The sequence below is a fragment of the Apteryx mantelli genome, chromosome 3 (genome assembly GCF_036417845.1).
Source record: "Apteryx mantelli isolate bAptMan1 chromosome 3, bAptMan1.hap1, whole genome shotgun sequence".
In the NCBI taxonomy this organism is placed as follows: Eukaryota; Metazoa; Chordata; class Aves; order Apterygiformes; family Apterygidae; genus Apteryx; species Apteryx mantelli.
Window position 1 is genome coordinate 8,394,715 of NC_089980.1, and position 27,746 is coordinate 8,422,460.

At 50.6% G+C, this 27,746-nt stretch overlaps 1 protein-coding gene across 4 annotated transcripts in view; it reads left to right on the forward strand.

Moving 5' to 3' along the window:
* The window catches only part of RRBP1 (ribosome binding protein 1), a 73,226-nt gene that overhangs the window by 29,917 nt on the left and 15,563 nt on the right, over window positions 1-27,746 (forward strand). For 3 of the 4 annotated variants that reach the window (XM_067292638.1, XM_067292640.1, XM_067292641.1), the window contains exons 1-6: window positions 13,955-14,025; window positions 21,429-22,130; window positions 24,961-25,109; window positions 25,415-25,537; window positions 26,553-26,705; window positions 27,360-27,478. In XM_067292638.1, the coding sequence (XP_067148739.1) occupies window positions 21,449-22,130; window positions 24,961-25,109; window positions 25,415-25,537; window positions 26,553-26,705; window positions 27,360-27,478 (1,226 nt within the window). In that variant the 5' untranslated portion in view covers window positions 13,955-14,025; window positions 21,429-21,448. Of the gene's footprint in view, window positions 1-13,954; window positions 14,026-21,428; window positions 22,131-24,960; window positions 25,110-25,414; window positions 25,538-26,552; window positions 26,706-27,359; window positions 27,479-27,746 lie in introns of those variants that run through there. The other variant, XM_067292639.1, reaches the window with a different exon arrangement.

A 27,746-nucleotide genomic window follows, 5' to 3' on the forward strand; every position in this document is an offset into this window, starting at 1 on the left:
ATGTGACGACAAGTCAGAAAGACCCCAAATTTACTATTCTAAGTCTTTCAGTGGGGCTTTTTTAAGATAATCTTGGCATTTATGTCACATCTTAGAGCTTGGGGTTTACAGCATGTTATTCTTTACAAGTGATTTAAACAGGTTAATTATGCTGCATGAAGAGATTAATTAACTTTAAGAGAGTCACAGCCTCTGGCAGCGGGAATAGGAACCACTTCTGCTGGCTGGGATGGACCCATGCTGATCCTGCACAAAGGATTTGGCTCAGCAAATTCAGACAGCTCTTCCTCCTCCACAATGCCCCAAAACTGCTGCCAAAAGTGAGTCTAGAAAGCAGGGCTGCAGGTATCCGAAATGCGGGGGCCTTTTGGGTCCATCAGTCACAGCCATCCCCTCTGCATGGGGAAGTAACGTCCACATTGGGAAAGGGTTTTCCATTTGTGCTGGGCTGTCTTTGACCCCCACAACTGTGCGCAGCCGGATGTACCGGCTTCGCCAGGCAGCACTGTTTGCCTTTTTTACATGGCTAGTTTTGGGTTCTCAGGGAGGTGTGAGCACCTAAAAGGCCATCGCCCATGCACTGGGAGGCTTGGTTGGATTGTGTCAGAGTGCTTCAAACTGACACATGTCAAGAAGACCTTATTCCCCAGCTTTCTCTGATTCAATCTGTTTTCAGTCTGGTTTTATTTTTAAGGCTCTCGTCAAATACCAAAAAATGCTTCCTTTTGCCAAGGCAATTGCTGGCCAAAAGTCCTCTTTTAACCTGAACGGCAGGCGCCGGCTTTCAGAAGCTCTCAGGCACTCTGAGAGAGCAGAGTCAAAGAGCGTGACGGGCTGGGGAACATGCCTTGCCCTCTGGAGCAGGTTTCATTTCAGCACTCCTGAAGGGTAAAGCGATAGCATTGAGGCATTGGTCTCGACTGAAGTCACTGGTGTTTTAGGTGTCATACAAATATCTGGAGAACTTCAAATGTGAATAGGTAAGGCAGGCAAACAGCAGGGTACAAGGGATTTTGAATTCAAGAGAAGAGGTAGTATACAAGCATCTCTTGGAGCTCCACTTGGTGAGATACAGCAAAATTTTGGGATATCTTCCCCCTGCCAAAGTTCAATACCTCTATTGCAGGGCTGGCCCAAGGAGCTACCCCATAACTGCCCCACTATGGGCTGATGTGTTAATGTACTACTGGGACTGTGTTGTCTCAGGGCTGGGGGGCAAATGAGGCACTTCTGGCGAATCTGAAATTGGACTTTGAATTTCTCCAAAGACTCCCAGCTCCCCGCTGCCGGCCCCCAAAACTCCCCCCGTCCCAGCCCCAAACTTCTGAAGTTTTGGCTGCATTTTTAAAGCCATGCACTTACAGTCGCTCATGGCTTGGTGCTGGAGGGCTGGCATTTCAAATGCTGAAGGAGTTCAGAAAAACAGGGGTTTTGGGTCTCTGCTCATATATCTCAAGTGCAGCACTGATGGCTTCTATGCTGGTCACTCCCCCACTGCTTAACCACAAGTTGGCTCAATCCCCTCACTGGGCTGAGATGTAAGCCTGGGATCTGGGTGTAATTGTATACTAATTCAGAGCGGTCTTTTTTTATTTGCTAATATAAGAATCCCTGCTCTGATTAGAGACTGCTGAGCACAAAATGTTGTTTTAAGGCTGAAAGGCAGCTAGCACAGCGTGTTCTTGGATGACAGTGTGCAGGTATGAGGCACTGCCCTAAGGAGAGTAATTCACCGTCAGGAATTACACTGGTGTTATTTGGTGCCGCCTCACACCCAGATTTAACCTCTCCCACAGCCTGAGGTTCCCTGCTATATTTTGGGGAAGGAAGAAGTGCTTAAAATGTATTTTTCTCTCTCTTCTTTGTTTTCTTTCCCTTTCCCTAACCCCTACCCACTTCCCTTCCCTTCCTGTTTCTCCTTCTCCTTCTCCTGCTCCTCCTTCTCCCTCTCCTTCTCCTTCTCTTCCTCCTTCTCCTTTTCCTGCTCCTATTCTTTCTTTTTATTCAGCAAAAATACCCTAGGAGAAAATCCTGGGAATGGTACAGGCTTCTTCCCCCGAGGCTGGATCTCCAGCCATCCTGTGCCAGGCACTGGGCCATCCCAGAGCCTCACCCATTACTTCATCTCCGGATCTGGTTCATTAGCCCTGTTGTAGAGGTGCTACGTTCAGAGCACACCCTTTACGGACGTTCTGCTTCTTTGGGTAAACAGCGATTCCTAGGTGTGTCTATTTTAAAGAAATGTTAACATATTTCTATCTTGATGTGGAAGATCCCAGGATGTCTAAAGCATCCTGGACCACAGCATCCTGGATGAAGAGGGGTCTGGCCACTGCCCATCCTATGTTGTGGGGCCTGATGGAGCACTTGTGTCCTGAGCTGGAGAAGAGGACTCTTGGGACACCTGCCTACCCTGGTCCCCTGGTGTTGCTTCCAACACAGGTATCCCTGACTTCCAATCATCCCCCCACTGCTGATGCACAGATCAATTTAGCGCTTCTACATTTCCTGGGTATCCCTCCGTCATGGTCAAAACAGTCTTGACTTGGGGAATTGCACTTAATTTAATTTATTGCCAATTAACATAACATTTTAACTACTGGGCACTGGGACATCACACTGCATGGTGAAAGATTAGGTAATTTCCTTCCCCTCTCCTCTGCAAGGTGTTTTGACTACTATAACCATTGTGTTCCCAAATTAGCTCATGTTCCTGGCTTTGCCTTTAGGCTGGCTTTTCCTGTTATGAGCCTGCCCTGGCACAGTGATATAGTGTCCCAATCGCTATAGCATCACAGCACCCAGCTTATGTCCTTGCTGCTCAAGTGACACTGACGATGTGCTGGGCCAAAGCATGGTACCGACCACAAAAAATCAGAGCCCTCTTCCCTGGGGACTCTGTCTGCAGCCCCTGGGGTGAAAGTTCTCCATAGTTGCAGGGGTTTGGAGTCCTAGACAAGACATGAAAGCACCAGGGCCAGCACCCCACTGCCTGGGACATCCTCGCAATGTTCAATGACCGCTCCTGAGGAGGGACAGATATCATGCCAGAAGACAGGAGAAAACAGCTTGTGCCCTGCTTGGCATTTCTCCTTTTTGGAAGGACACAGGGATGAGCAGTCACAAATCAAACCGAGGTCCCTGATGAGTTTTTCCAAATCTTGCTCGGGTTTTTCATTGCCAAGTTGCCCAGAGGGAACCATGTACTACAGCAGGGAGCCCTGCTGCCGTGCAATACGGACATATGAAATGAAGATTTTTTTTTTAACAGGAAAAGGTGCTTTCAGACTGGATCCAGCTGTTCATGGTGATTTTTTTCCCAGGCACAGCTGGAATATGAGGATTACTGGCATGGAGTGAAGATCAGGTTTGATGTTTATGTAGTGCCTATACCGTTCACAGATACACCAAGCAGGCCCATCAGTTTTTAGTACCAGGGGGATCCAGCTCTGCTCTGTCTGTCAGCTGCCTTTCCTGAGTGACCTGGGGCTTATGAGCCACTTCAGTGCAAGTCTCCAGTGGAGGAGTCGGGAAGGATTTCTGAGACACTGAGCGATGGGACTCCAGGGAGCTCCTCCTACAGCCTTGCAGTTCTCTGATGCTTGCAATAGGCGTGTTAAAGATTTCAAACATGCTCAGACTGTGATGAGAGGCTGGTAGGACCATGGCGTCTGCTGGATTGAGACTGGGAGCAGCTGGGACGAAGATGCATCTCCTTTTCTGCCATCACTGCAGAGGATACTGTCACTTCTGGCATAGGTGGAGGTGCGCAGCTCTGGGTATCTCAAGACACCCTGGTGAGATCAGCCAAAGCCCATCTATCCCTCTGTTGGTGGCTCGCCTGTTTCTGCTTTCCTCTCATGTTGCATTGCTCTGCACTGAAACAATGCAAAAATCTGGGAGAAAATGGAAAAAAAACATAACTGAAAAGCTTTCAGAGTGCTAAGAAAATAGTTGTGCTAAAAACAATTTTACTACTGCATCACACCATCAAAAGCACTTTCTCTAATGTTTGAATTTCAAATTAAGGTAGTTTGTTTCAAAATGTTGGGCATTAAGTAATTACAATTTCTATCTCCAGATTCTGTTGGTCTTTTAGCCTATGCCTTACTAGTTGCATCCTAATGGATATACGGAGGAACAGCATGTTTGTTTCCCCACCCTATTCTCCACAAATATGAACATCATCTTGTTAGGTCTGTGTACATATTATTTCTGCAGTAGTCCCTGTCCTTTTGGTTCACAAGTCACCAGGCTTGTTGCTTTTTAAAAAAACTCACCTGCCCCCATATTAGAGATATAGCCACAGCAAAATTCTGAGTGTCTAGTGGATATGCAGTGAAAAATGCCCTATGTTTGCTGTGGCTGCTATTGTTCAAGAGTAAAGGCAATATGTTTATTTCCTAAATATACCCAGAGGTATTGTGACATGCTAAGTTAAAGTTTACTTTTTTGTTAGGAAGTAGCTACTGCAGCTATTGCCATTTTTCCCAGATTATTTAGCATTTCTTGTAGGGGGAAATGAGAAGTATTTCCCACACAATCTTCACTATTTTTGAAACCTCAGCATTTCTATCCCCTTGGCTGGTGCATGCAGATCCATGGCTGCATGAAATGAGTTGCTCGAGTCACACTGTTAGTTCAGGACAGACTTTATTTAAGGCCCCGAGAAGACCATAGTGAGCCCATCTGGTGAGCTGATACTTTACAGGATGGTGTAGCACTATTCTGTTAGGCAAGTGGCACACTGCAGAGCCTGCCTTGAACTGGCACCAAAAGTACCTTTCAACCACAGCTGGAAAATCGAAGCATCCTTTTTCAGGAGGAGGAACTGGCCTAGCAGGATGTACGCCTGGAAAGGGAAGCAGAAGAGCATTTATTGGCCCACAAATGCCATTGCAAGAGACATCCGTCTCGCAGACCACGTTAGCCTCTCTGAAAGCCATGGATCTGGGTTTGTGAGCAAATGTCTGTGAGTAAATGTAGCTGGGCTGGCTCATACTTCTGTTGCCCACCTGATGTCTCTCTCACAAGCTGCCAGACCCACACCTTCGGAGCCAAGTTTCATCTAATCATCTCTTGAGGGAAGGAAGGGAGTAGCTATGGGGTTACATCTGCTCACAGGTCTCATGGCACTACCCTGGGAGTGGAGACGAGAGAAAGCAGGATGCAAAAACTTCCTTTTTGCCCTTCTTGGTTAATCAGGGATTCCTGAGTGCCATGGAGAGCAGGAACTGCTTGAAGAACCAGACTGATCATGCATGCAACTGGGAAGCTGAAGCTACTAGAAGACTCTAGGTTGGTGGGTCTCATTGGTGTCAAGCCTCATCCTCAGAGGACATGTCCAGAGGACCAAAATTGTCAGGTTAACGCTCATTTACTGCTAGCTGAGCCATGGGAGGTGCTGCTGCAGTTTCACAACCCTCCCTCTGAGAAGATAAGTTTAAGTAAATTCTGAAAATTCAGAAAAAGTTTAAGTATATTTTGCTTGACGCATCTCCAAAGACAGATGGAGGAACTGCTGAGCCACATTGATATTTGACCTTGCTCTTTTACATAGTGCATGTCATCACGCCTTCAAACAGCCTGGAACAATTGGCCGCCACATTTCAGGGGGACTTCCACAGTGGGAACCCTTTTATGGCCAAGAAAGGAGAAGAAAGGATGCCACAAGAATGTAATTTCTTGATGAGGTCAGCGGGTAAACTGTGTAAGAAGTGCCACCAGGCAGTGGTTGGGAAGGAAAGAAAGAGGTTACCTTGTCAAAACCTTTTGCAGCTAGTTTAGATCCAAGCTCCTCATCAATGCTGACAACTTGTGTAACAGTCTTATTTCCCATGGGCTCAGAAACAAAGTTTTTGAACTTTTGGCTTCTGGTTGCCATTTCTGTAGGCTGGAGTGGCTGGAAACATGAGGCAGAATTAGGTGCAGTTGTTAGTATATATGTAGTTTCAAGAGCACAGGGTTGGCCAGGAACCTCCAGAATCACACAGCCTGTGATGCCTCTAACCAGCGATGTGTGCTGTGGCATCCCTTTCATAAACCCACTTGCTCCATCACTGCTGGAATTAGGGGCTTTGTGCTCACACTTCCCATGGGAAGCATCTTCTGGGTGCTTTGTCTCGGCAGCTGAAAATCTGTGATTTTTGTACCGACTTGTTTCTCTGCCAGCGCAGCCTCTTAGCTCACTTAACCCTTTGCTCTTCCTAGCATGTTTCCCATCCTGTTCCTTCTTGGCCTTCACTTTGGCAAGTTGAATAGCTAAACTCTTGCCTCCCTTCATAACTTGGGTTCTCTATTCCCTGTTGGCCTCTGTGCCTTCCCAACCCCTGGTCCTGGATGGATTTGCTTCCTCTTTTGAACATGAGCAGTCAAAATTGCATTCACAATACAGGAGAGGTCCTAGAACAATGCCATCAGAAATCTTGTGGAATTTTGGGGATTCTGGGGTTGCAGTTGTCTTTCTTGTGCCTTGAATACCCCCATCTGAGCACCCTCAGATCCTTCTCTCCTTCAGTCACCTCCTGTGGAGGGATTCCTCATTCATAGTATCCCTAGCTGCATGACCTTGCACTTGGGATTGTTGAATTGTTTGCTTAATTGATTGCTTGTCCTCCTGGTCTGCCCACTCTACTCATGCGATATTCCACCCCTTCTCTGTCTTAGAAGAAACACAGCAGTCCCCAGGTCCTGCATTACACTCCAGCTGACTGTAAATAATTGTCTTCCTATGTAACTGTCACTCCTACTGCTAAGGTAAAGGACTTGGGTTCATGTCTAGCTCCAAACATGATTTGCAAGTTGCAGAACTTTACTGCCAATGACTGTAGCACCACTTCTGAAGTTTACATGTGGCCCCCAACCTACCACACATCCCAAAACTGGGCGCCACCTGAGGATCCTGGTTTCCACCAAAACCCAGCCTTGTCTCTGGGGTGGCTCTGTCCTAGACAAATACCATGCCTGTGTTCAGCAGCAGTGAAACTGCATTTTTTACACTGGAGAGACAGGCTGGGTGGGTGCATCTCTTGGCTAAGTCACTACCAGCTGCATGGAAGCTGGTGGCATAGTGGGGAGTGCACAGCTGTTGAACGGCAGAGGCTTTCAGGAGCTGTGTGGACCTCCCAACAGGAACTCACACCTCCCACCCCAGGACTCCATAGTTAGTGCTGGTGACCAGTCCTCCCACACCACCAGCTTTGGGGCATCTCACAGACCAGGGGCTCTGGAGGCCGGGATGGAGAAGCCTTGCCATGCTAGAAAAGTCCTTCAGTGACATCAGCTTGCCCTGTGAGGTCATCACTTGTCTCATAACCAGGAGGGAATGCCTGGAGCTCCCCCGAGCTTTCACCCACCTCCCTGGGCCTTCAGCTCTCTGTGTTTTCTCCCTTTCCCATGAAAGTGAAAGGGGACCACTTAGCTAAAGATGCGTCTGCAAGCCCTAGCCCTTGTACTCATTGGGTTGTGAGTATTTTACAGGGCAGTGAAATAGGAATCTCAGGTGTGAATACTATGAGTGCATCCCTGCTCCCAGAAAAAGAATATTTTAAAGACACCCAGGGCTCTGTTGAGCTGCTTAGACATGGGTGTTTCATGCCACTCTGGGGACTAGGCTGTCCCACCTGGTCTCTGGCTCCCAGCCCACTAAGGTCCTGTTTCATGTTTCATATTCAGGTCATATTTCCCAAGCCCGTGTGGGCAGCCTGGATGTAAGGGAACGGTGCTGAATGCTTGTGTCTGGGTTATCAGACACACAGTATGAAGACCGGTCTCCTGGGCTGCTCAGGTCCACAGTCCTGGCCTAGGAGCACCAGGGGGTTAGAGACGAATCAAAAAAGGGGCAAGCAGTGGTATATCTTGCTCCAGAAGCAGATGCAATGAGTTTCTTAGCTCCACTGTGACATGATGCATTTTCTAATCCAAACCTTGGCCATGCCACCGGAGAAACATATGCAAGGAGTGATATGACCACAATCCAGAAGTTATTGCTATAACTTCTTTGTGGTTGCACTGCAGTCCTATGTTGTGCTTAGCTGCAATATCCACTTTGAGTTTCCACTGCTGGAGCAAAGCTGCTGCTTATTAAATCCAGACCAGCAAGCATTTGGCAAAGCATGTGGACTGGGAGGGACTGCCAGGGAGCAGAGGGGAGGCCAGATGTACCGATTCCTGCTTTTATAAAAGGGGAGGTTGCTTCCAGCACCTCCAAAGGGAGATGGATGTGGGGCCACTTGAAAGATCAGCCCAGCTCATAAATAAAGCAGTGTCATGTTTATCGTACAGGCAGCAGTCAAATCCTGAGCAAAGGACACTTCTGCTCCTGTTCCTACCAAATTTTGAGGCATGTTTCTGTACCCGTAAGTGTGCCACTGTGGGAACAAGGATGACAGGCATGTCCAGACCTCCCCAAGACCTCAGGATTGAAATGCACTACCAAGGCTTGGGCAATCTTCCCATAACAAAATACAAGCCATGCCTGTCATCTGCATGTTGAGCCACAGCCTGGATGTGGATCACATTGGGCATGGTCACAGTTCCAGCTCATTCCCAGGCAGGATTTCATGGTCCTTTCTGCACCATTTGGCCTGGACCTTCAGAAGGAGTAGGGCTGGGGGGGCCCTCTGGGAAGCCTGCAGACCGTCCCCCTGCTTTGCGGTGGGATTTGTTTGACAACTGCTGAGCAGAGTTAAAAATATCCTAGTGATGGTTATGAATTTAGGATAACTAATACATCTAGTGGAGAGATTTGGAGCTGTTCCAGGGCTGAACAACAGCTTCTTCACCAACAGCCAAAGACTTGTGGATGCAAAAATAGCTAGGAATGAAAAATCTTGAGCTGGAGCGAGGGATTTTCAAATCAAACCAAAGAGAAACTTTCTAGTGGTGAGGACGATGATGGATAATTGCCAGCATTTTGGATGTTTTAAGAACAGGGTACACAGACCTCTGGTGAGGCTGAATTTGGCTGGATGCTGTTTCTGGGCAGGGGTTGGGCTGCATGACTTGTTGAGGTCCTCCCCAGCACTGTTCATACCCAGTCCTGCTTTGATCACGGGTGGACAGACCCCTGCACTCAAATCGTCCTCCAAGGCCCTTCAGTTTGGTTATTTAAAGGTGCTCTTTGCACATAAGCATGCAGGGAAGAATTATTCCTGTAACCTACTTCTCTACCCCACCTAAAACAAGGGCTCCTTAACCCCTGACCAGGGCTCCTAAGAGTTATTGCTGTCTGGCACAATCATCAGCTCTCCAGGTACAGTTTTTCCTGAGCACCTCTTGATCTAAGTCCTGAAGCATTAGGATTTCTGTTCTTCCTCAGGCTCTTACTGTTCTTACACTTCGTATTATAGCTGGATATCTTTATTAACCATGAAAATCATTTTTCAAAACTCACCAAGCTCTTGGGACTGATAATTGCTACAAGTTAAGCATAAATGACATAGGATAGATTTCTTCCTGGGCAAAATTTCTATTTTGGTCCTGGTGGAACAACGCAGCAGTAAGGGAGAACTCCTTTGACAAAGGGTGAAAGCAAACTAAGCTGACACTCCTGGACCCAGTGGCCTGGATTGGCAACACGGTACAAGAATCAAAGAGAAACTGGACTGTGGTACAGGCTTGATGTCTTAAAAGCAGGGAAAGGATCCAGGAATAGAGGGGGCTGGCTCAGCTCCACTGTGGATGATGATGCCAGTTAAATAAAGGATTGCGGCCGCTGGGAGGAAAGCTGCTGTGGGGTGAATCGGTTTTGAACCATATAGATATTGGTGAGCAGAGGGTGAGCAAGTGCTTCAGATGCCCCTCCACCAGGCAGCACCTTTCAAGGAAGCGGACAGGCCACACACCTTTCCAGCAAGTAGGAAGATGTGAGAAGGGCTAGAGGGAGGATCTGCTAATGCCAAGGGGATGTAGGCAGTCAAATTGCTCAGCTGCTCACCGGGCACAGCTCAATCTTGTTTGCCTTCAGGCCAGACAAGCTGGGCGAGAGACATTCTGGTGATCCTGGGGTTTAAAAACGGAGTGGATTTTGAAAGAAAAGGTCTGAGCACAGAGGTACGCAGAGTCGAATGGGGTTTAGGACCCAGACTGCAGTGTGGCCATAGAGTAGCATCCCAGCCCCCATATAGCTGGGAGAGCTAAACACCTACCTATGGACCAGCCAATTCATGTGCCCTGAACACCCTAAAACAGCCAACTGGAAATGCCAGGGAGAGACACAGGACCTGCAGCCTCTTCGCCTCAGTGTGACCTGACTTCAGAGCAAGAGGACTCCTTTCCTTCCCCATGTTTTGGATCCAAAACACAACCTAGGAAGAAACAGGGGGTGCTGTCCTCACACCATTACGGGATAGGACACCCAGATTCAAATCCCACCAGGTCTGTCTGGTTTAGGTTTGAACCTATGCCATGTGTTTACCAACCCATGCGTGTGTTGCGCTCTCCTCGTTGCTGTTCCATGCTGAAGCAAACACTTGATTAGTCATTTGGCCAGAGAGAGAGTTAGAACGAGCCCATCTCCCAGTGCTCAGGGCACTTGGCTGCCCAGTGCATGCCTGTCCCTGTTCCAGTGAATAATGAAGTACTCAACACAACCTACAAAAGCGTCACTAAGAGAGCTCACGAGAGCCCAGCCCTGCATCCCCCACACACAGCAGGCATGAGATCAAATCGCTTGGGCCGCACGATGCTCTCAGCCTGGCGAGGCTGAGCAGGGGCAGGCAGGGTGCCCAGCTGGCCTGCTCCACAGTCGCTGCAGCTGGAGAAGTGGGGAGCTGCGTCTCTGATGGGGCTTTGGACGTCACTGCTGTTGAGACCTGGTGTATCTGCTCAGTCCCCACTTGCTGCAAGCCGGAAGGGGTTTCTGAGCATTTCAGTTTGAGCAAGATCCTTGGAGGGTTTAAACAGCTGGTGATCCTGGGAAGATTGGAGCAGGGCTGGATTCCAAACTGTTGCGTTTTTGCCTGAAGGACTGAATACTGGGTTGTTCTCCGCTTATGGCCACCCTTTGCATTTGTGGGTCTTGTCTGTCCTGGTCTTTTCTATGAGGGATAGCCCTGCTCTGCCTAGCCAGCCAGTTTGTCTGCAGTGTGTGGAAGAACTACAAAAGTCCCCAAGTTCTCCTGAGTGCTGAGAATAGAAGCATTTGTGCATATTTCAGGACCCTCTGCAGACGCCACATTATCATAATTAGCTGAAACGTTTCTCCATTAGCATATTTTCTCTCTTCTTTCATCACATCTGTTTGTATGAAACAGTCACTTATTCTCCTTGCAGTTGTGTCAAGATGTACCAGGCTGCAAACGAGACCTGCTGCCCTTCCCCATCCTGCTTCAATAGCGTGGCTTGTTTTCTGTGCAAGGGGCGAAGATGCCATGGCAGCTGATGTAAATCCCAGAGACGCCTCCGAGTGCAGCCCTTATCGCCACCCTGGGAGAGGCTCTGGCCAATAAAATGCAACAACATTTTTATCTGCCTCTCTCCTGAACTGCCCAAAATTTCATTCTACCAAAATGCTGAACTTTCCCTGGGACCCAGCCTTTCTGCTTCCATGACGCCAAGCCCCAACAGCAGGCTGCAAGGAGAGAGATTGCAGGAGAGTGGAAGATCCTGAGAGCCTACCCTATGATGCCAAATTATCGTTCCCTCCCAGTCACTTTTATAGCAAATGAGCTTCTTACTCTAGATTCAGCACCTAGCAACTGCAAAAGCCATGATGTGCACCACAGCATGGCCAGGGCTGTGTGGGAAAAGGAGGGAGATGGCTTTGTGCTTGGTGGAAGATGTGGAGATGTGAGAGACACATTCCCACCTGAGTCCAGAGCCTTTGCATGTTTTTGGGTGAAGAGTGTAGCTAATGCAACCTCTGTATTACAGAGCAGGCAGCAAATCTCTCTTCTAGCACTTTTTGTTAGTCGTTGGCTTATGGGTCCTGGCTGGTTGGCTGGTTTGTTTTGTAGGCAGGATCCTGGGGAGATGGGCCTTTGGTCAGACCCACGATGGCTCTAATGTGCTTATGACACAGACGGGCAGGGTATAGCATTTCCCAAGAGTGCTCTGGCTCTTCCCCAACAGTTCAGCCTAATAGCTGATCCCTTCCCACCTGAATGTGGCTCCTTTTTTCATTTCTAAGGTACTGAAGCATCTAAATCATTTCCAGATAACTTGTCTCCCTCTGGTGCAAATAGGCACCTGTGTAATACATCTCAGATTTTTTCTCTTCCACCATGGGACGTCACTGTCAGGCCAGGAGGTATGCAGAAGGCATGGGCCCAGGGGACAGCCACTACACTGGGTGGCACTGGACATCATGGGCAGCTCTGGGCATGGCTTTGCCCCTGCCCTGGGATGCATGGACTGGTGGGTCATGGATCAGACTCTGCAGGGTGTAGGAGGAGTCCAGTCCCTGCCTAGATTTGTGCATTTATGTGTGCTGTGCCCTTCATAGTCCTGGGAAATACTCCTGCTGGGTTTGGGGCCCTGGTCTTTAGGTTTTGGTCTCTTTTGTGACTCCCACAGCCAGCTCTTGAGATGGGTCCAGCATGCTGGCCAGTATTTACATCCCTTGTATGGAAACTCCTCAGGTTTCCCATCTGTTCATAGACATGTTCTTGTCCTCACATAGGAGATAGCTATGTCTTATGGGCAGGTTATCTTATACTGACGTTATTACCAAGGACAACAGGTAGTACCAGCTCCCTGGTTAGACTGCAGGAGCCTTGTGCAGGCTGGCTTCCTGGAGCAAGACAGAGCTGCTGTGTCGTGCGAATGCGATGTAAGAGTCTAATGCTGAGTCCAGCAGTTCCCTGACAATTAAAGCCTCTTTCTTCCCAGCAAATATAACACGGGTAAAGGTCTGCAAGATTTCCCCAGCTCAGTGCAGGCTGTGTATACTCAGTAATGACTTATGATCCTTTATTTCTGACTTGGAATTAGACTCTTAGAAGTGTGTTTGCCTCTGTACTAATTCAGCGCAAGAGCTAAATCCAGCCTTAATCCTGAGCGAGCCTTTGAAGTGGTGGGAAAAGGCAAGGTGACACTGGCATCCTGTGCTGTTTTATCTCAACCTGACCACTGCTCCTTTCCCAGCCCGTTTGTTCAGTTCTCACCTGGGCCATCAGTAGCTGCATTTCAAAGGCGCTCTTGAGTGACACTGCTGATTTGGGCTGGGGGAGATTTTGAGGAACACCAAGAGACATTTCAGAATGGCAGTGCAACCATGCTGGGTCCGGAGCTGGCTTTGGGAGAGAGTAGGGTCACTTCTCCCCTCCCAGGGCTGGTGCTGATCTTGACCGTGGTTGATCCAACTGCCAGGAGGGTCATCCCAACACCTCCAGTTTGCCAACACCAGGTGGGGGCCACAGGTTAAGCCAAGAGGGGCCCAGAAAACTGAATTTCCCAAAGCTGAAATTTCCCCCAAAAAACTGAAATTTCCAAAGCTTCTGATCCAGAACCGTACTGAAGTGAAGTCCTCTCCTCTAAACCTCCACCTCAAAGCTTCCCGGAAGAATAACGGAGAACCATGAAGGGTGCAAGCGCTCTACAAGGAGGGGCTGGGGGTGGATGTCTAGCGCGGGGCTGTGCTTGACGGACGTGAATTGATTGATGCCGCACCCCCGGTGAGCCCGTAAATGTCACTGCGCTAGTTGTTAAACTCGTGCAGAAAGCTCCAAGGCCGAGCCTCGGAGCGTCGAGAAAAGCATCCGACGGTCCCGGCGGCTCGGCAGGAGAGGCAGGGACCCGGCGGCGGAGGGCGCCCTCGCGGGACTCCGCCGCTGCGGGGGGCGCGGGGGGCGCGGGGGGCGGCGGCGCTGCCGTCGCGGCGGGACCCGGCGCGGCCGCGGGGACTACGCGCCCCACAATGCCGCGGCCCGTCCCGCCCCGTCCCGCCCCGCCGCGCTCACTGGGCCGCCGCGGAGCTGAGTGGCGGCGGCGGCGCCAACCAGGGCGGCGCCGGGGGGGCGGCGGGGCCTCCCCGGCCAGCGAGCGGCAGAAAGTGCCACGACTCCACACGGCCGCGGCGGCGAGGTGGGTCCGCGGCCGGGCACCGCGGCGGCGCCGGCGCTGGGGTCGGGGCGGCGGGGCCGGGGTGGCGGCGGCGGGGTGTCCCCGGGCCGTGCCGTCCCCGCGGGAGGTGGGGGGGGGGGGTGTCCCGCGCCCGCCTCCGCGGGGCCCCGGCGCTCCGCGGGGACCCCCCGCTGCCCCCCGCCGTGGGACGGGGACCTGCGGGGCGGCGGCGGCTGTCAGTGGGGCCGGGGGGGCCGCGCACCCCCGCGCCGGGGCGCCCGCCCGGAGCGGTGGGGTTTCCCTCTCTCTTTTTTTAATTTCTCCATTTTTATTATTTAAAAAAAAAATTCTTTCCCCTCCCAATTTTGGTGTTTGCCTTTTTTTTTCCCCCCCCTTTTCCCCGGCCACGTTTGCAGCTGGCTCGGGGCGGGGGGCGAAGCGGCGGGGACGCGCGGAGCCGCCGCCGGGGAGCGCCGCGCCGCTCCGCGCCGCTCCGCGCCGGGGCGGCGGGACGGGGCGGCCGCGGGGTGCGGCGGGCGGATGAATGGGCCGGAGCCGGGGCCGGGGCCGGGGCCGGGGCCGGGGCCGGGGCGGTGCGGAATGGCGACGTGTGCAGCCGGCCGGGGAGGCGCCCTGCCCCGTGCCCGCACCCGCCGCATGATGGACGGAGCCGCCGCCTCCTCCTCCTCCTCCTCTTCCTCCCCTCCCTGCCCCGGGACAGCGACGGCCCCCGCTCCCGGCTCCCGCTTTCCGCATCCTTTGCAGCGCTTCAGCCTCTTGTGGAACACTTTTTATTATTATTACTATTATGATTATGATTATTATTATTTAGCAAACTCCCTGCCAGCCCCTGGGAGGTGGAAATAATGTCCCTCTGCTGCTCCTTCCCCTCCAGGACAGCCGAGCACCCAGGGAAGACCGGGCCGTTCCCAGGGGGAATGTGAACTTTTGGCCGCCGGGGATGCGCAGGAGAGGGATGGGAGGTGGACCCGGGTCCCTTCCCTGGCGCGTAGCTTCCCTTGGGCGAGGGGTCAGGGCGAGGAGTTTCTTCCTCCAGGGAGGAGCTGCAGGGTGCAGCCGGTGGGGCGAAGGGAGCTGCTCTTCCCCTGGGACTTGCGGGACTGCCCCTCTCCGACCCTGCTCCCCGTCAAGCTTTGCTTTGTGCTCACCCCCACCCCGCACTTTCCTTTGCCCTGGACGCTTACAGCCATTGCCATCTGTTCCAGATATTGGAAACAAATTCCTCTGACCGTAGCCGAGAGCCAGTCTTATGAAATTCTGTAATCTGATTAAGCACAGTCACAAAAGGTCATAGCTATGAGATGATCATTCCTTTAACTAAGCAAAAAAAAATATATATATATATATCTGAGCTCGCTCCTGGCGATTGCCACCCTTGGCAGCATCTGAGCGAAGCAGCTTGGGGAGATCAGCGACAGCACAGGGTCCCTGTGGATGCAAAGTGTTGAACAGAGGGGGAAGTGTGGGAAGGAGGGTGGTGGGCTTTGCAATCAACCCAAGTAGCTGCATGCAAGTTGGGGCTATCCTGAAGGACTGTCTCGATCTGCAATCCTTTAACACCCCGCAGAGGTGCAAGCTTTCCTTTCAAAGAGATGATTGCAAAGGGCTCTGTTAATTTTTCTCGCTAGGAGACCACTGGAATGCAGTTGGTGAGGCAGGTGCTACCCTGAATTTAAAAGGTGGTTGTTTGCAGATTGGAAGGTTTCGTCTCCTGCAAAACCAGCCTAGAAGCTGGGATCCTTCCCCTGAATGGAAAAGACACCCCCACATAGTTACAAGAGTTATTTTCAAAAGCTGATGAGGGCTAGCAGTGAAACATCCCTTTGGCTGAGAAGAGGAGAGAAGATTTGTAATAGCCACTGCAGAGATTAGTCAAGATGCATCTGCGTTATGGTGCTATTACACTTTGTTTCCTTTAAGTATATATGCATTTTTCTGCCTTTTTGCTCCAAGGTTTAAGAAGAGGCACTGGCAGAACTGTAGAAAGCTGCAGATACTGCTGTCGCGCTGCAAGAGCTAATGAAGCGCTCGCATACATTCAATTAAGCCAAGCTATAACCGTTCATAATCCGGGCAGCTGGTGGTCTGAAGGTGCTGTGTAGTATTGTTTGCACTGAATAGTACCTGCCACGGGGAAACAAGAAATGTACAGTCATTCATTTAGAGGATGTATTTAAGCAGGATCTGCTCGAGGCATGCCGAGTTCTTAAATTTTGTCTCTATCTGTTGCAACAGGGCAGAGAGAGAGACTTCAGGAGAAGTATCTGGTGATTGGCCTTTTATCTGCTAACAGTGCCGCCTTCTCCCGCTGCCAGACTGCCCTGCTATCAGCAGGATCGGCCCTTGAAATTATCGCTCCTTTGTGCTAGAGGAGCACCGTCCCCGGTGATGTCTCTCTCCTTGTGTTGGCTTTTGGCAAGGGTAGCTTCAGAGCAGGAGCAGGGCAGGAGACGGGACTTTATTTCCCAGAACCGTTGTCTTTTGAAGGCTGGTCAGTGGCCTTCCGAAACAGTCCCCTTGGTCTCTTAGGTGCTTGCCCCGATGTCTTGCGAGGGAATTTTGCACTTTGGAAGAAACTGAAATCTCAGCCTGGAAACTCTTTTTATTAAAAAAAAAAAAAAAGCAGTACTTTGCAGGCAGGCATTACTTCAGACTATGCAAAGCCCAGCTGCATGACCCGAGTTTTCTCTTTCTCTCCCCTCCAATACCCGCTTGTCTCTTTTTCTATGTTAACTTGGGATGCTGCTTTGACGCTATGGCAAAGTACAAGTCTTGGCTTGCAGGTGGAGCATCTTTTCTTTTCCCATCTGAAGCACCTCTTTAAAGGCAGGGGTTGATAATGCATATATTTTTCTTTGCCTGTGTAAGGAAATAAGATTTCTGCAATGATACAACCTGTCTCTCCCTTTGCTCCTGCCTGCCTAGCAGTTGACCTGGCTGCTTTAAACCTGGTTGGATGGAGGTAAAAGTCTCAGAGATACCAAATTCCTGTGGATTTCGTGGAAGTAAGTGTTTGCAGAGAGGAGAAAACCTGGACAGTTGGGAAGGCTGTAGCCTGATTTTGGCTCTTGCAAGTCTCTGACAAATGAAACTGCAAGACACTGAGCTTGGCCCTTGTGCCATCGTGCTGTGCTTCTGTGAGTTGGTTAGTGGTGGAAATTGTCCTGCGCTTAAAACTCAGCAAAGCTGCATGCTTTTCTGGCTTTGCTTCCTTACAGCAAGTTGGGGTTTTGCTCGGGGCAAGTAGAGGTGACTACATGCTCCAGGGTGGCTGGGGAAGTCCATTTTTCTAGGCTGTTACCTGGGATATTTGGAAATTTGGTGGATAACTAGGAAAAAACCACGAGAACTGAAGAGTTAGAGCACAACTTTTTTGCTAGCTCTTCTACACAAGAAGGCAAAGTTTTGTTTTCTTTCACAGCAAGCAAAGTATCAGCTGTCTGTCTTGTTCCTGTTTTGGTGGTGGTAAAGAGCTTTATCTGAACAAGTTATTTTGAGGAAGGAACAGGAAGGGGCTTGCATATGGAGATATTTGATGATTTTCATTGTTTTGACTGGGTGATGGCTAGAGGATAGTCCTGTCTGAGGAACTCCACGCAGGTAAATGTGCTCTGTATTGGGCATGAGCTTTCTTTTTCTAACAGTAACTGATGGCTGGTGCTGCCCGGGTGCCCTGTAGGAATGGTGTGCAGGCCCTCTCCCAAAAGAGTTCGGGCGTGAGATTGAAAAAAGCTCCTCTCTTGTCGAGGTTACGAGTGTATCTGGCCGTGCCAGTCCAGAAACAAACTTCCAGCCCTTTGAAGGGAGAATGTTGAAGTTCCTTGGGAGGAAGGCAAGGTCAGGAAATACCAAAGCAGAGCTTTGCTCCCGCCATTAACATTGCAGTAGGTTGCTTCTTGCATTTATGCATCAGGAAGTTCCCAGAGGAAGACTTTTTTTTGTTGTTGTTTTTTTGTTTGTTTTTACCCCCCAAATGCTGAATCCAGCCTGGTTTAATTTAAAAGCACGTGGTATCTTGTAACCTGCCGCTGTTTTTGCTGTCAGAGTGATATGCTCTTCCTTAAAGGAGCTGTTGGGCCAGTTTGTGCCAAGTCTCGGCCACAAGAGGAACTCTACTGGTGTAACTTGTTCCTTGGAGTCGGCGCGGGACCCGGCCTCGTGCCGTGGTATTTGAAGGCTGCCAAGGACAAGCTTGGAGAAGGGACTCGATTCCTCTTTGCTGTGATAATGCTGCTCTAATAATTGCTGCTCAGTTGGTATTTCTTGTTCTCATTTTGGATTTTCTCGCGGCGAGGGCATGCCTGTCCTCAGGGATAGCAGCAGGACTGAATCCCGAGCTTATCTCATCAGGTGGCATTGGCTTGTGAGTGGCCACGTGTGAGAAACTGTGGAGGTTTTGTGAACTTTGCTGGCTGAGCCTCCTCTTCCAGCACGGACGAGGTGTCCGCAGCTTTCCTAGGTCTGTGGGAGAACGTGCCGCTCCCTTCCTTGCGAAGAGGTTCCGCGACTTTGGCAGAAAATGCACAAATTGAGCCCCTTTCCTGCAATGTAGCCATGTTGACTTTAACTTGTCAGATCAGTTTTTCTCCCTTGCATCGGAGGCTGGATGCAGCAAAACCATTAAAGCTGTGGGAACCTGGTGGGGCAACCAGGGCCTCTTTGTGCTGGGTGCTGTGGGTTGCTTTTTTGTTGTGGTGGGTTTTTTTTTTCTTTTTTTTCTTGTCACTGTGTTTTGTTCAGCTAGGAAGGACTGTTTCATGCTAATCTGCATCGTTATCTCACTTCGGCTGTAAAACCTGAGAGGAGGCAAGGTACAGTTGGCTTTTATTGCAATGTATTGGGTGAGGCGCTCCGCAGGGAGCGCGTGGCTCTCCCTGGCTCTGGCCATGGCATGACACCCGGCTCCTGGTGTCGCGTGAGGGCCTTTGAGAGGGACAGCGGCACAGGGTGGGACGCAGGGCAGCTTTGGCACTTCGGTGCTGTGGTCTCACCAACCTCATGGCTCACGTCTGTCCCGTTTCAGCAGAGGTTGAAGTGGAGTGTGGAGATTTCTGAGCTGCAGACGCTGCTCCCCTGCCCAGCCCGGTGCCAGACGGTTGCCTCTCCGTCCCCATCCTCCGTGGGCTCCTTCCAGCTGCCTTTTGGGGGTGGCGGTAGCAGTTGGTGGGGTTGGAGTATATTTGCCAGCGCTTTGTGTCCAAGCTGGGTGATACTCTTGCCTGAAGATGGAACAGCAAATTTAACCTAAATATGAGTATGTGGTAGAGTGGGGTCAGGAAGGGTTTCTTCTTACCGATCTGTCAGGGCTGCTGGGCCAGGAACGCAGATCTTCTTGTTCCTGTCCCTAAAGCCATCCCTAGCAGGTCCCGGATGCTTCAACGCAACCATTAAACCAGGGGTCTGTAGTGGGTCTGTGATCTCCAGCCCCAGGGCCCTAATTTCTAGTTACTGCGGGGGAGAGGTGCCTTCTTCACCCTGCAGGTTAGGAATGATCTGTCACAGCAGGAAGGATCCCAGAGCACTCACTTCATTGCAAGCGCAGCTGGAGAGATACGACCTAATATCAAGTGTGCTGGGGATAGAGGGTGTTTAAATCCCAGCTGAACGTGGCAGACCTGAAATAGCAAGGTCCATAGCATCAGCTGGGATCTAGAGTGGTGCCCGTGGTAGAAAGTTGGCCCTTTCAGGGAAAGCTCGTTCCAGCTGGCATTTGAAGCTCTCCTGCCTGCCAAGTTTCCCCTGCTTCGCCAGGGATGCTTGGAGAGGGAGAGCCAGGCTGCTGATGGAAATCCCCCTCCCCAGGCAGGTGAATGTCTCTGGTGGGAGACAGCTGTTTCGCAGCTCCTTTCAGCTCTGCATGCCCTGCTCCAAGGCTGGAGAAGAACCTCAATGTGCGTGACGTGTCCCGGAGCTGCCGTCTTCATTACGTGGTTGCCCCGCTCGCTGCAAGAGCAAAGGTGGAGCGAGTTTCTGCTGCAGTGCTCTGTCGTGTTCTCTTTTAGCACCTTTTCTGTAACGTGTCATTGTGGTGCCAAAAAAACTTCTGAGGTCTCTTCAAGACCTGAGGTTTTGAAAGGTTGCCCATCTCCTTCATTTTAGTCTTATTTTGCCTCCTCCCCTTCCAGCCCCCCCACCCTGCAACACACAACCTCTTATAGAGGTTTCCTCTTATAGAGGAAATTTGATAATGTTCACAGTTAAGTGTGGGGATGGGAACTGCTTATAGCCAAGGGCTTTCTGCCTTTTCCCCGTGATGGCTTTTAGGCATGATGGCAAGAAACTGCAGCTTTGTGTGTCCTGGAAAGTGCCCCTTCTTAAATTAACCACCTTCGGCATCCCTGCCTGAGGATTAATGAGCCATCTCGGGACCGTAAGGAGGTTTTGCCCTGATGGGAGAAACACATGAGTGGGACAGCAGGGAAGAGATTGGTTTAGAAACTTGGGACAAGGTTTAATTAGCAATTAAATGGAGTGGCATAACAGCACCTCCTGCCCGATCTCAAACCAGTCTCTCTTGAGGAGGGTCTCCGTTGCTGCTTGTTGTCTTGTGGATGGAGAAACTGAGGCTGAAGAGGAGGTGGGGAAGGTCATGTCCTATGCCTGGTTTGCCTGCCAGGCTAATAGCAGAGGTGGAAAGAGAAGTGCCACATCCAGGATTCCCTTTGTAAGTCTCCCTCACTGCTTCTTGTGAGCCTCTGTTGGAGAAGATGAGATAATTGATGACTGTGACTTTTTTTCTTTTTTTTTCCTTAAGTTTGAACTTATGACTTTTACTGGTATTTGCATCTCAAGGAAATGGCCACGACTTGGTTCTTGGTGTGGTGTATGTGCACATGGCCTCGCTGCAGGGTTTTGTTTGCACTGTGCCAGAGCTGCAGGCTGCTGCAGAGAGGTCCCCTTCCCCAGGACTCTTGCATGGGTGCTGCTCTCTGCAACAGCCCTGGTGTGTGGCTCCCAAGCACGTGTTGGACTGCATGTCGCGTTGCCCTCTTTACCACGGCAGCCCTGTGTGTCTTTGCGGAGTGCGGGAGAGCCACTCTGCATGTGGCATCTCCAGCTCTTGTTGTGAGATGAGCTATATGTTCAGAAATTGCTGTTACCCAGGGTGCAGATGCTAAGGATGTAATTTTTTTTCCTTTTTCCCTCTTTTGGGTTCTTCTGGAGATTGCTACAGTCATTGAAATTACTCATTGCACTACGAACTGGGAATAGCTGCTGTAAATAGGCAACATAGTGGAGGAGCCCAGACTTGGGGATGTGCAAATCCTTCCCAGGGTGTGCAAATCTCAAGTATTTGTTTCAGTGCAAGGTGCCATTTGGAAACACAAACGTCTGTATGAAACTCACTGCTCTGGGCCATCTTTGGGTTTTTCTCCACTAACTGTCATTCTGGTGTCTTGCAGGCACAGAAGAATAAGGCAGGATGGATGTCTACGACCCTCAGACGCTGGGTGTTATGGTCTTTGGAGGTTTCATGGTGATATCAGCCATTGGAATCTTTCTGGTATCCACCTTCTCCATGAAAGAGACATCTTACGAGGAAGCCTTGGCCAAGCAGCGCAAAGAGCTTGAGAAGACCCACCAGCACAAAATGGAGAAAAAGAAGAAAGAGAAACCTGTTGAGAAAAAAGGAAAAGCAAAGAAAAAGGAAGAGAAACCTAATGGAAAGATACCTGAGCAAGAGCTGACTCAGGAAGTGACAGACTCTTCCAAGGATGTAGTTCTTGAGCCTGCTGTGGTGTCTGAGCCTGTAATTATTGAGTCTCCAGTTGCAGCAGTGTCAGTGACCCCTCAGGAAAAGGAGAAACCTGCCCCATCTCCTAAGGAAAAGAGGAAGAAGGAGAAGAAGGTGGCAAAGGTGGAGCCTGCTCCTAGCCCAGCGTTGGCTTCACCTCCTGTCAGCATCCCAAAGAGCTCCCCTGTCTTGGAGGTGACCTCCAAGGAAGTGCCTGTTGTGGCTGTGCCACCAGTTGGCACACAGCAAAGCGCTCCAGTCATCAACTCTGTTGCTGTCAAGAAAGCTGATGCTCTTGCCACCCATGAGGAGCAGAAGCATGATGGAGCTGTCAAGAAGAAGGCTGCATCCAAGAAGAAAAGCGAGCCAGGTAAGGCCAAATTCCTCTGCATATATCCCCATTGAGTAAGCAAACAGAATATCTTGGTGCTGTTAAAACAGAGCTGCCCTGTCCTGAGACCTCTTCGTTCTTCTGTGTTGGAAACACGGCATCTCTAGAAAGGCAGTCTCTGGTGAGATGGACCAAGTGCGCAGAGGGAAGGTGGTTGGGAAGACTGGAGTTCTCTCTAGGGAATATAGAGTTGAAGTCAAGAGCTTATTGGCTTGTTTTCACTCTGTAATGTGTTGTCTCCTGCATTGGGTGCCCCTGCTTGGTGCTTGGTTCCTCCGTCCAGCATGCACAGATGTTGGAAAGTTACAGGTTCCTCCAGGATTTACTATTGCATCATACATCTCTGAGCATATCTGCACACTAAGAATGAACAGGAGATGCAGGTAGCTGCCCTGGGTGAGGGGGGTATAAATAGGTGTAGTGAGGGAAGAAAATGCTCTATAGCTGGATTCTCCCCTCTCATTGCATGGATGTGAACAGTTTGGTTTTTATCTTTGGTTACGTGATAATTGCATCTTTGAGAACACCTGAGGGATTTCTCCTGTTTGTCCATATGGGAACACTTCTCTGAGAAGGGCTGTGGAAAGGTCAGAAAGTACTCACAATTTTAGAGCCTGCAATGTGGCGCACATGCATTTCTTCTTTTGTAAGTAAACACCTGCTTGCTAGCCTTCCCCAACACAACCCAACCCAGGTTGCAGTGTAATCTGGCAGTTTTTGCACCTGTATTTCAGGAGAGAACTTGCTACTCGGCAGGATGTGGGGAGTTTTGTGCCCACAGGTCTCCAAGGGCAAGTTAAAACCCTTGAATCTGCTTGTCTGAGGAAAGGATTTTACTAAAGGCCAGCTCCACACAGGGATGAGATTTGAAATTGTTTGAGCTCAGGAGCAGCCACTACTGGAGGGTATTGCAAAGATGGTGTTTGGGTGTTCAAAGCCATGTCCTCTGCTCTGATACAGATGGCAAATCTGACATGAGTGGCTTGGGATATTTTTTCTTGTTTGATTTGTTTTTAGCCTTTTCTGTTCCAAGAAAAACCTGCTCGCAAGCGGTTAACATGTACATGGATCCAAGGTCATCAGCTGTGATAGTGGGACCCAAGCTCTCCCTCGTAACACTTGTTGGTTCCTGATCTTGGCTTCAGCACTGATTTGCTTCCCAGGCTTGGGACTCCAGGGAGCAAGCTGTGTCTCCAGTGCCACATGTCTGCGTGGGTTTGAAGAGCCATGCTTTTAGTGTGGAGGTCAAGAACACGGTCTTGAACCTCGTAACTTTGGGGCTTACACCTCAGCGTTCAGGCCTGCAGGATGCTCAAGGTTATGTAGGAGCATCTGGTCACGGTAGGGGAAGTACGAAAACGGAGTGGGTTTTGGCGGAGAGAGGTACTACCACAGCTGATAACCTGCCTAGAAGTAAGGGACCAGCTTGTAACAGGGAAAGCAACTGCGGCAGCAGCTTGCCAAGGGCGTGGGGATCTGAGTCTAACTGCCTTACCCATGCTGATGGCCCAGGTCATCACATACAGCAGAGTCTGTGTCTGGAGCAGGATGGAATTGCGGTTGAGTGTAGAGGTAATGCTGACCCCGAGGAATTCTCCATTGCTCTGATCTGGAGTTTGAACCTGTTTTTTCTTCAGTTTTGTTTTTTTGCTCTACTGGAGCTTTTAACTTGAATAGCTGCTTCTTGGGGAACAGATCATCCCCAGGGTTAGAGGAAAGCAATTTGGACATGTGCTTTTGCTCTCATGTGTGTTTTAAGATCATCAGCCAGGTGGGTCTAGTCGCTTACTTGCCAGAAAAGTTTTGAGTGCAGTGGCTGTCATGGGTTGGATTCTTTTTTCTTTTTTTGCCTCCGAGCTCTGAAATACTCATGGTGGTGGGAGCTGGTGTTGGGTGCAGGATAGCTTACCACACAGAAGGCCTTGTGCTGCTGCCCCTCTCTATGGTCGCCCTTCCTCAGCGTGAGGGAGTTGCAGGATGTGTGTCCTGAGACGGTGGCATGAAGGTTGTGCTCAGCGCTGTGCAACTTCTCCTGAAACTGCTGCCATGTGGGTCCTGATCTCCATGTTCAAGAGACCTTGGTGTTAATGGCTTTAGAGACTCTGGACTTACTGGAATCCAAACTGCTTTTTTAAAGAACCAGTTCATGTGGGTTGTTTTTAGAAAAGTAAGCACACTGGATCGTAGATACTGTGGAATAACTCTTAAATCTCTGCCCACGTCCCTCTATCCATCATGACCTTGTGCACTGTGGTGCTACAACAGCATCGCAGTCCTGTTACAGACTACATGATGCTACCTGGCCTTCCCAGGTTTGCAGAGGGGTAGGAAGATATGCATCATTTCCTTCACAAAGAGTTGGAGCAAACCTGTGTGGTGGAAGAGGGGGGGACTCCTAGCTCCACTCTGCTCCACTTGCAAGGGGGTATCACGGTGTAGTCCAACTTCGGATCCCTCCTGGCCTAACAAAGCTCTGATCTGTGGCATTGGTGAAACATGTCTAGCACCTGCTGGCGATCATTCAGTTTGCTCAGTGGGTTGGAGGTGACCTGTAGTAGTGTCAGACAGAAGCGATCGGTGACCCCTGAAGCACGCTTGTGCAATGAGCATTGTCTGTTCTCTAGCACTTCTTGTATTGCTCTCATTTAAAGAGGTATAAAGCACGAGTGCAGAAAACTGCCTGGATGCTGGGTTGAAATGGCAATTGTCCAGTTGAGGCCAGCTAAGGTAGTTGACTTAAAATCAGGGAGTGCGACTCAGCTCTGCTGTTGGTGTTGAATGGTTCCAATGCCTCCTCTTTTCTCTTTAGCACCCATGGACTCAGATGGGCCCCTCTACCTGCCCTACAAGACGCTTGTGTCCACCATCAGCAGCATGGTGTTCAGTGAGGGGGAGGCCCAGCAGCTGATCGAGATCCTGACGGATAAAGCAGGCATCGTCCAGGATACCTGGCATACGGTAGGGTGGCGAGCTGCGGATGCTTGCTTCTTCATGGCCAAGAGCCACCTGCCATTGGCTCTTGTGACCTTGGCTCTCAACTGAGACTAGGGGCTGGGATGTGATGTGTTGAGGGAAGGAAAGCTCCAGGTTTTAAGGCAGGATGGGTGACCTACTGGCTACAAAACCAGCAGGGCATTCTGGAGGATAGAGGGCTGGATCCTTCATGAAGCCACTCTTGCAGGTTAGGTAGCTCATGCATGCAGGGACAGGGGAAATGGGATGGATTTGGAGGTCTCCGTTAGCGTGCTCTTTCACGCTTCTAGGCAACGCAGAAGGGTGACCCAGTTACTGTCCTAAAACGCCAGTTGGAGGAGAAGGAAAAACAACTTGCTGCCGAGCAAGAAGACGTGTCCGCTGCCAGAAACAAGCTGCGGGAGTTGAGCAAGGTGAGCACTGCACAGCCTTCCTCAGGTCTCTGGCATGGGCTCTCTCCTGTGCTGGCCATCTTGGCTCGCTCCATCTCGGCAGAGCAGTCCTGCTGGTGTGTAGCAAGCCGCCTAGTCCCTGTGGGTGGTCCCACTTGGAAGCAGAGCCCAGTTGGTGTCTGGGTCCTTTATCCATTTGCTGTTCCCGCAAAAAGTGGTGGTTCAGTGCAGTGCTTTCGTCCATAGAGTGTGGGTGCTTGTGTTCCTGTGCTGCCTGATCGCTGCTCCGCTTCCAGGCCTGATCCAGAGCAGGAAGGTGTCAGCCCAAAGGACTGTGTGACAGAGCACGTGTGTGGCCTGCAAGAAGTGGGGAACAGTGGTTTCTTTAATAGATTGCACCTTGCCTCAACCTCATTTTAAATACTGAAATCAGAACAAACTTTTGCCACCTTGAGGTGGCCCTGTGGTTGCCGCACTGACGGCCTTGGCATGGCTCGTGTTGCTGCTGATGGGACACGGTAGCAGCAAGCCTGCCTGTCTGGCCGTTGGCGGGAAAGGAAGGTAGATAAACAAAGTCCCGTACGTCCCCACGAGCCACGGGGGCCTGCATTGGCATGGGCAGGAAGCAAGCTTTCCTGTAGTGTCCACGTTGAAGGCAGTATAGCGCCCTCCAATCCCAACCTGGGAATGTCCCTTTCTTTCCCTGCTTTGCCCTGGATTTTGTATAATATAAAGCTTATTGATCCAGAAAAAAAATCTAGGCTGTCTTACTCCTTTCTCTTAGCTGGCCTGGTGTGGAACAACAGTGGCATCCAGTGGCCACAGAGCCCAAAACAAAATACAGAAAGAAATGTAAGTGTTAAACAACGTAGCTTGGCCATGCTGTTTTGGCATGGGACTTCATAGACTGCTTGTAGCTCTAAAACGGCTGAACTTTTAAGTCTTCCAAATCAGGAGGCCTGGTTTTGTGTTTCCTTAAAGCGAGCAAACTCAAAGCAAGTGCTGAGAACTAAGCAGATGGCTTCTCTCCTCGAAGGAACTTGCGACGGAGAAGGCCAAGGCGGTGGCTGTCGAAAGCAAGCTGAAAGAGCAGCTACTCGCTCGCGAACGGGAGATTGCTGCCGTTCAAGCCCGAATGCAGGCTAGCTACCAGGATCACGTGAATGAAACGCAGCAGCTCCAAGGAAAGGTAGGTCGTGTGTTGTGTTCTGGGGTCTTGTGCTCTCCTCTGGCTGGGGGATAGTTTTTGGTGCATGGGGAGCCTTTTTGATTAGATCGGCATATAGGGTATGGCAAGGGGAGCAGAGACTGAGAGAGGAGAGGAGAGCCCATGATGCTCAGTCTCCCAGCAATGGCTTTCCTCAATGTGGGGCTGGGGTGAGGGAGACCTGGTACGTGGTTGCGCCATGCAACGAGATGGCAGGTGCCCCTTCCCGGGAGATTTTGACTGTGTGATGGGGAGGGACCACTATCTGAGGTCCAAAGTACTGGAGACTTCAGGGGCACCTCCTAACATAAAGGTGGCTCTTGGGAGCAATCCTTTTTTCGGTGGTAACTGCATGAATCACTGAAGTAGCAGAAGCCGAAACCTTGCTTAGCCCCAGGCTGCCTGGACCACAGTGCTAAAAGGAGAAGAGATGTGTGGGAGCATCCTCATGAGACTTTACATACCTAGGAGGTGTAAATGTTTGTCAACTGAGCAAGGGGGTGCAGTGCACCCACACACCCCACATGTGTGCGTGTGCATTCCTCTGGGTTTAACAGCCTGGGCTGGGGTGGTACATGGGCTTCTCGGGAGAGGAAAGGGCCTCATGATGGAATAACCTGTGTTGGGGTCCTCTAGATTCGGACTCTGCAAGAGCAGCTGGAGAACGGCCCCAACACCCAGCTCGCTCGCCTGCAGCAGGAGAACTCCATCCTGAGGGATGCGCTCAACCAAGCCACCAGCCAGATGGAGAGCAAGTAAGGCTGCAGCCAGGGCCGGGGTGTGGAGCAGAGACGGGGACTGCGTTCTGGCAGGCACCAGGAGTTAGCTCTCCTTCACAGCTGGCCTGTCCCCTTTTCCAAGGGGTCTGTACAGAAACCACCCTGCAAAGGCTATTGCCGACTTCAGGTAGCTGGAGGTAGAGGAGGGGGTCATGAAGAGTTTGTCAAATGTCTTTTTGGGGGCTGACGGAGGAAATGTCGATGTTTTCGCAGGCTGCAGCTCATGACAAAGTGGAAGGACAGG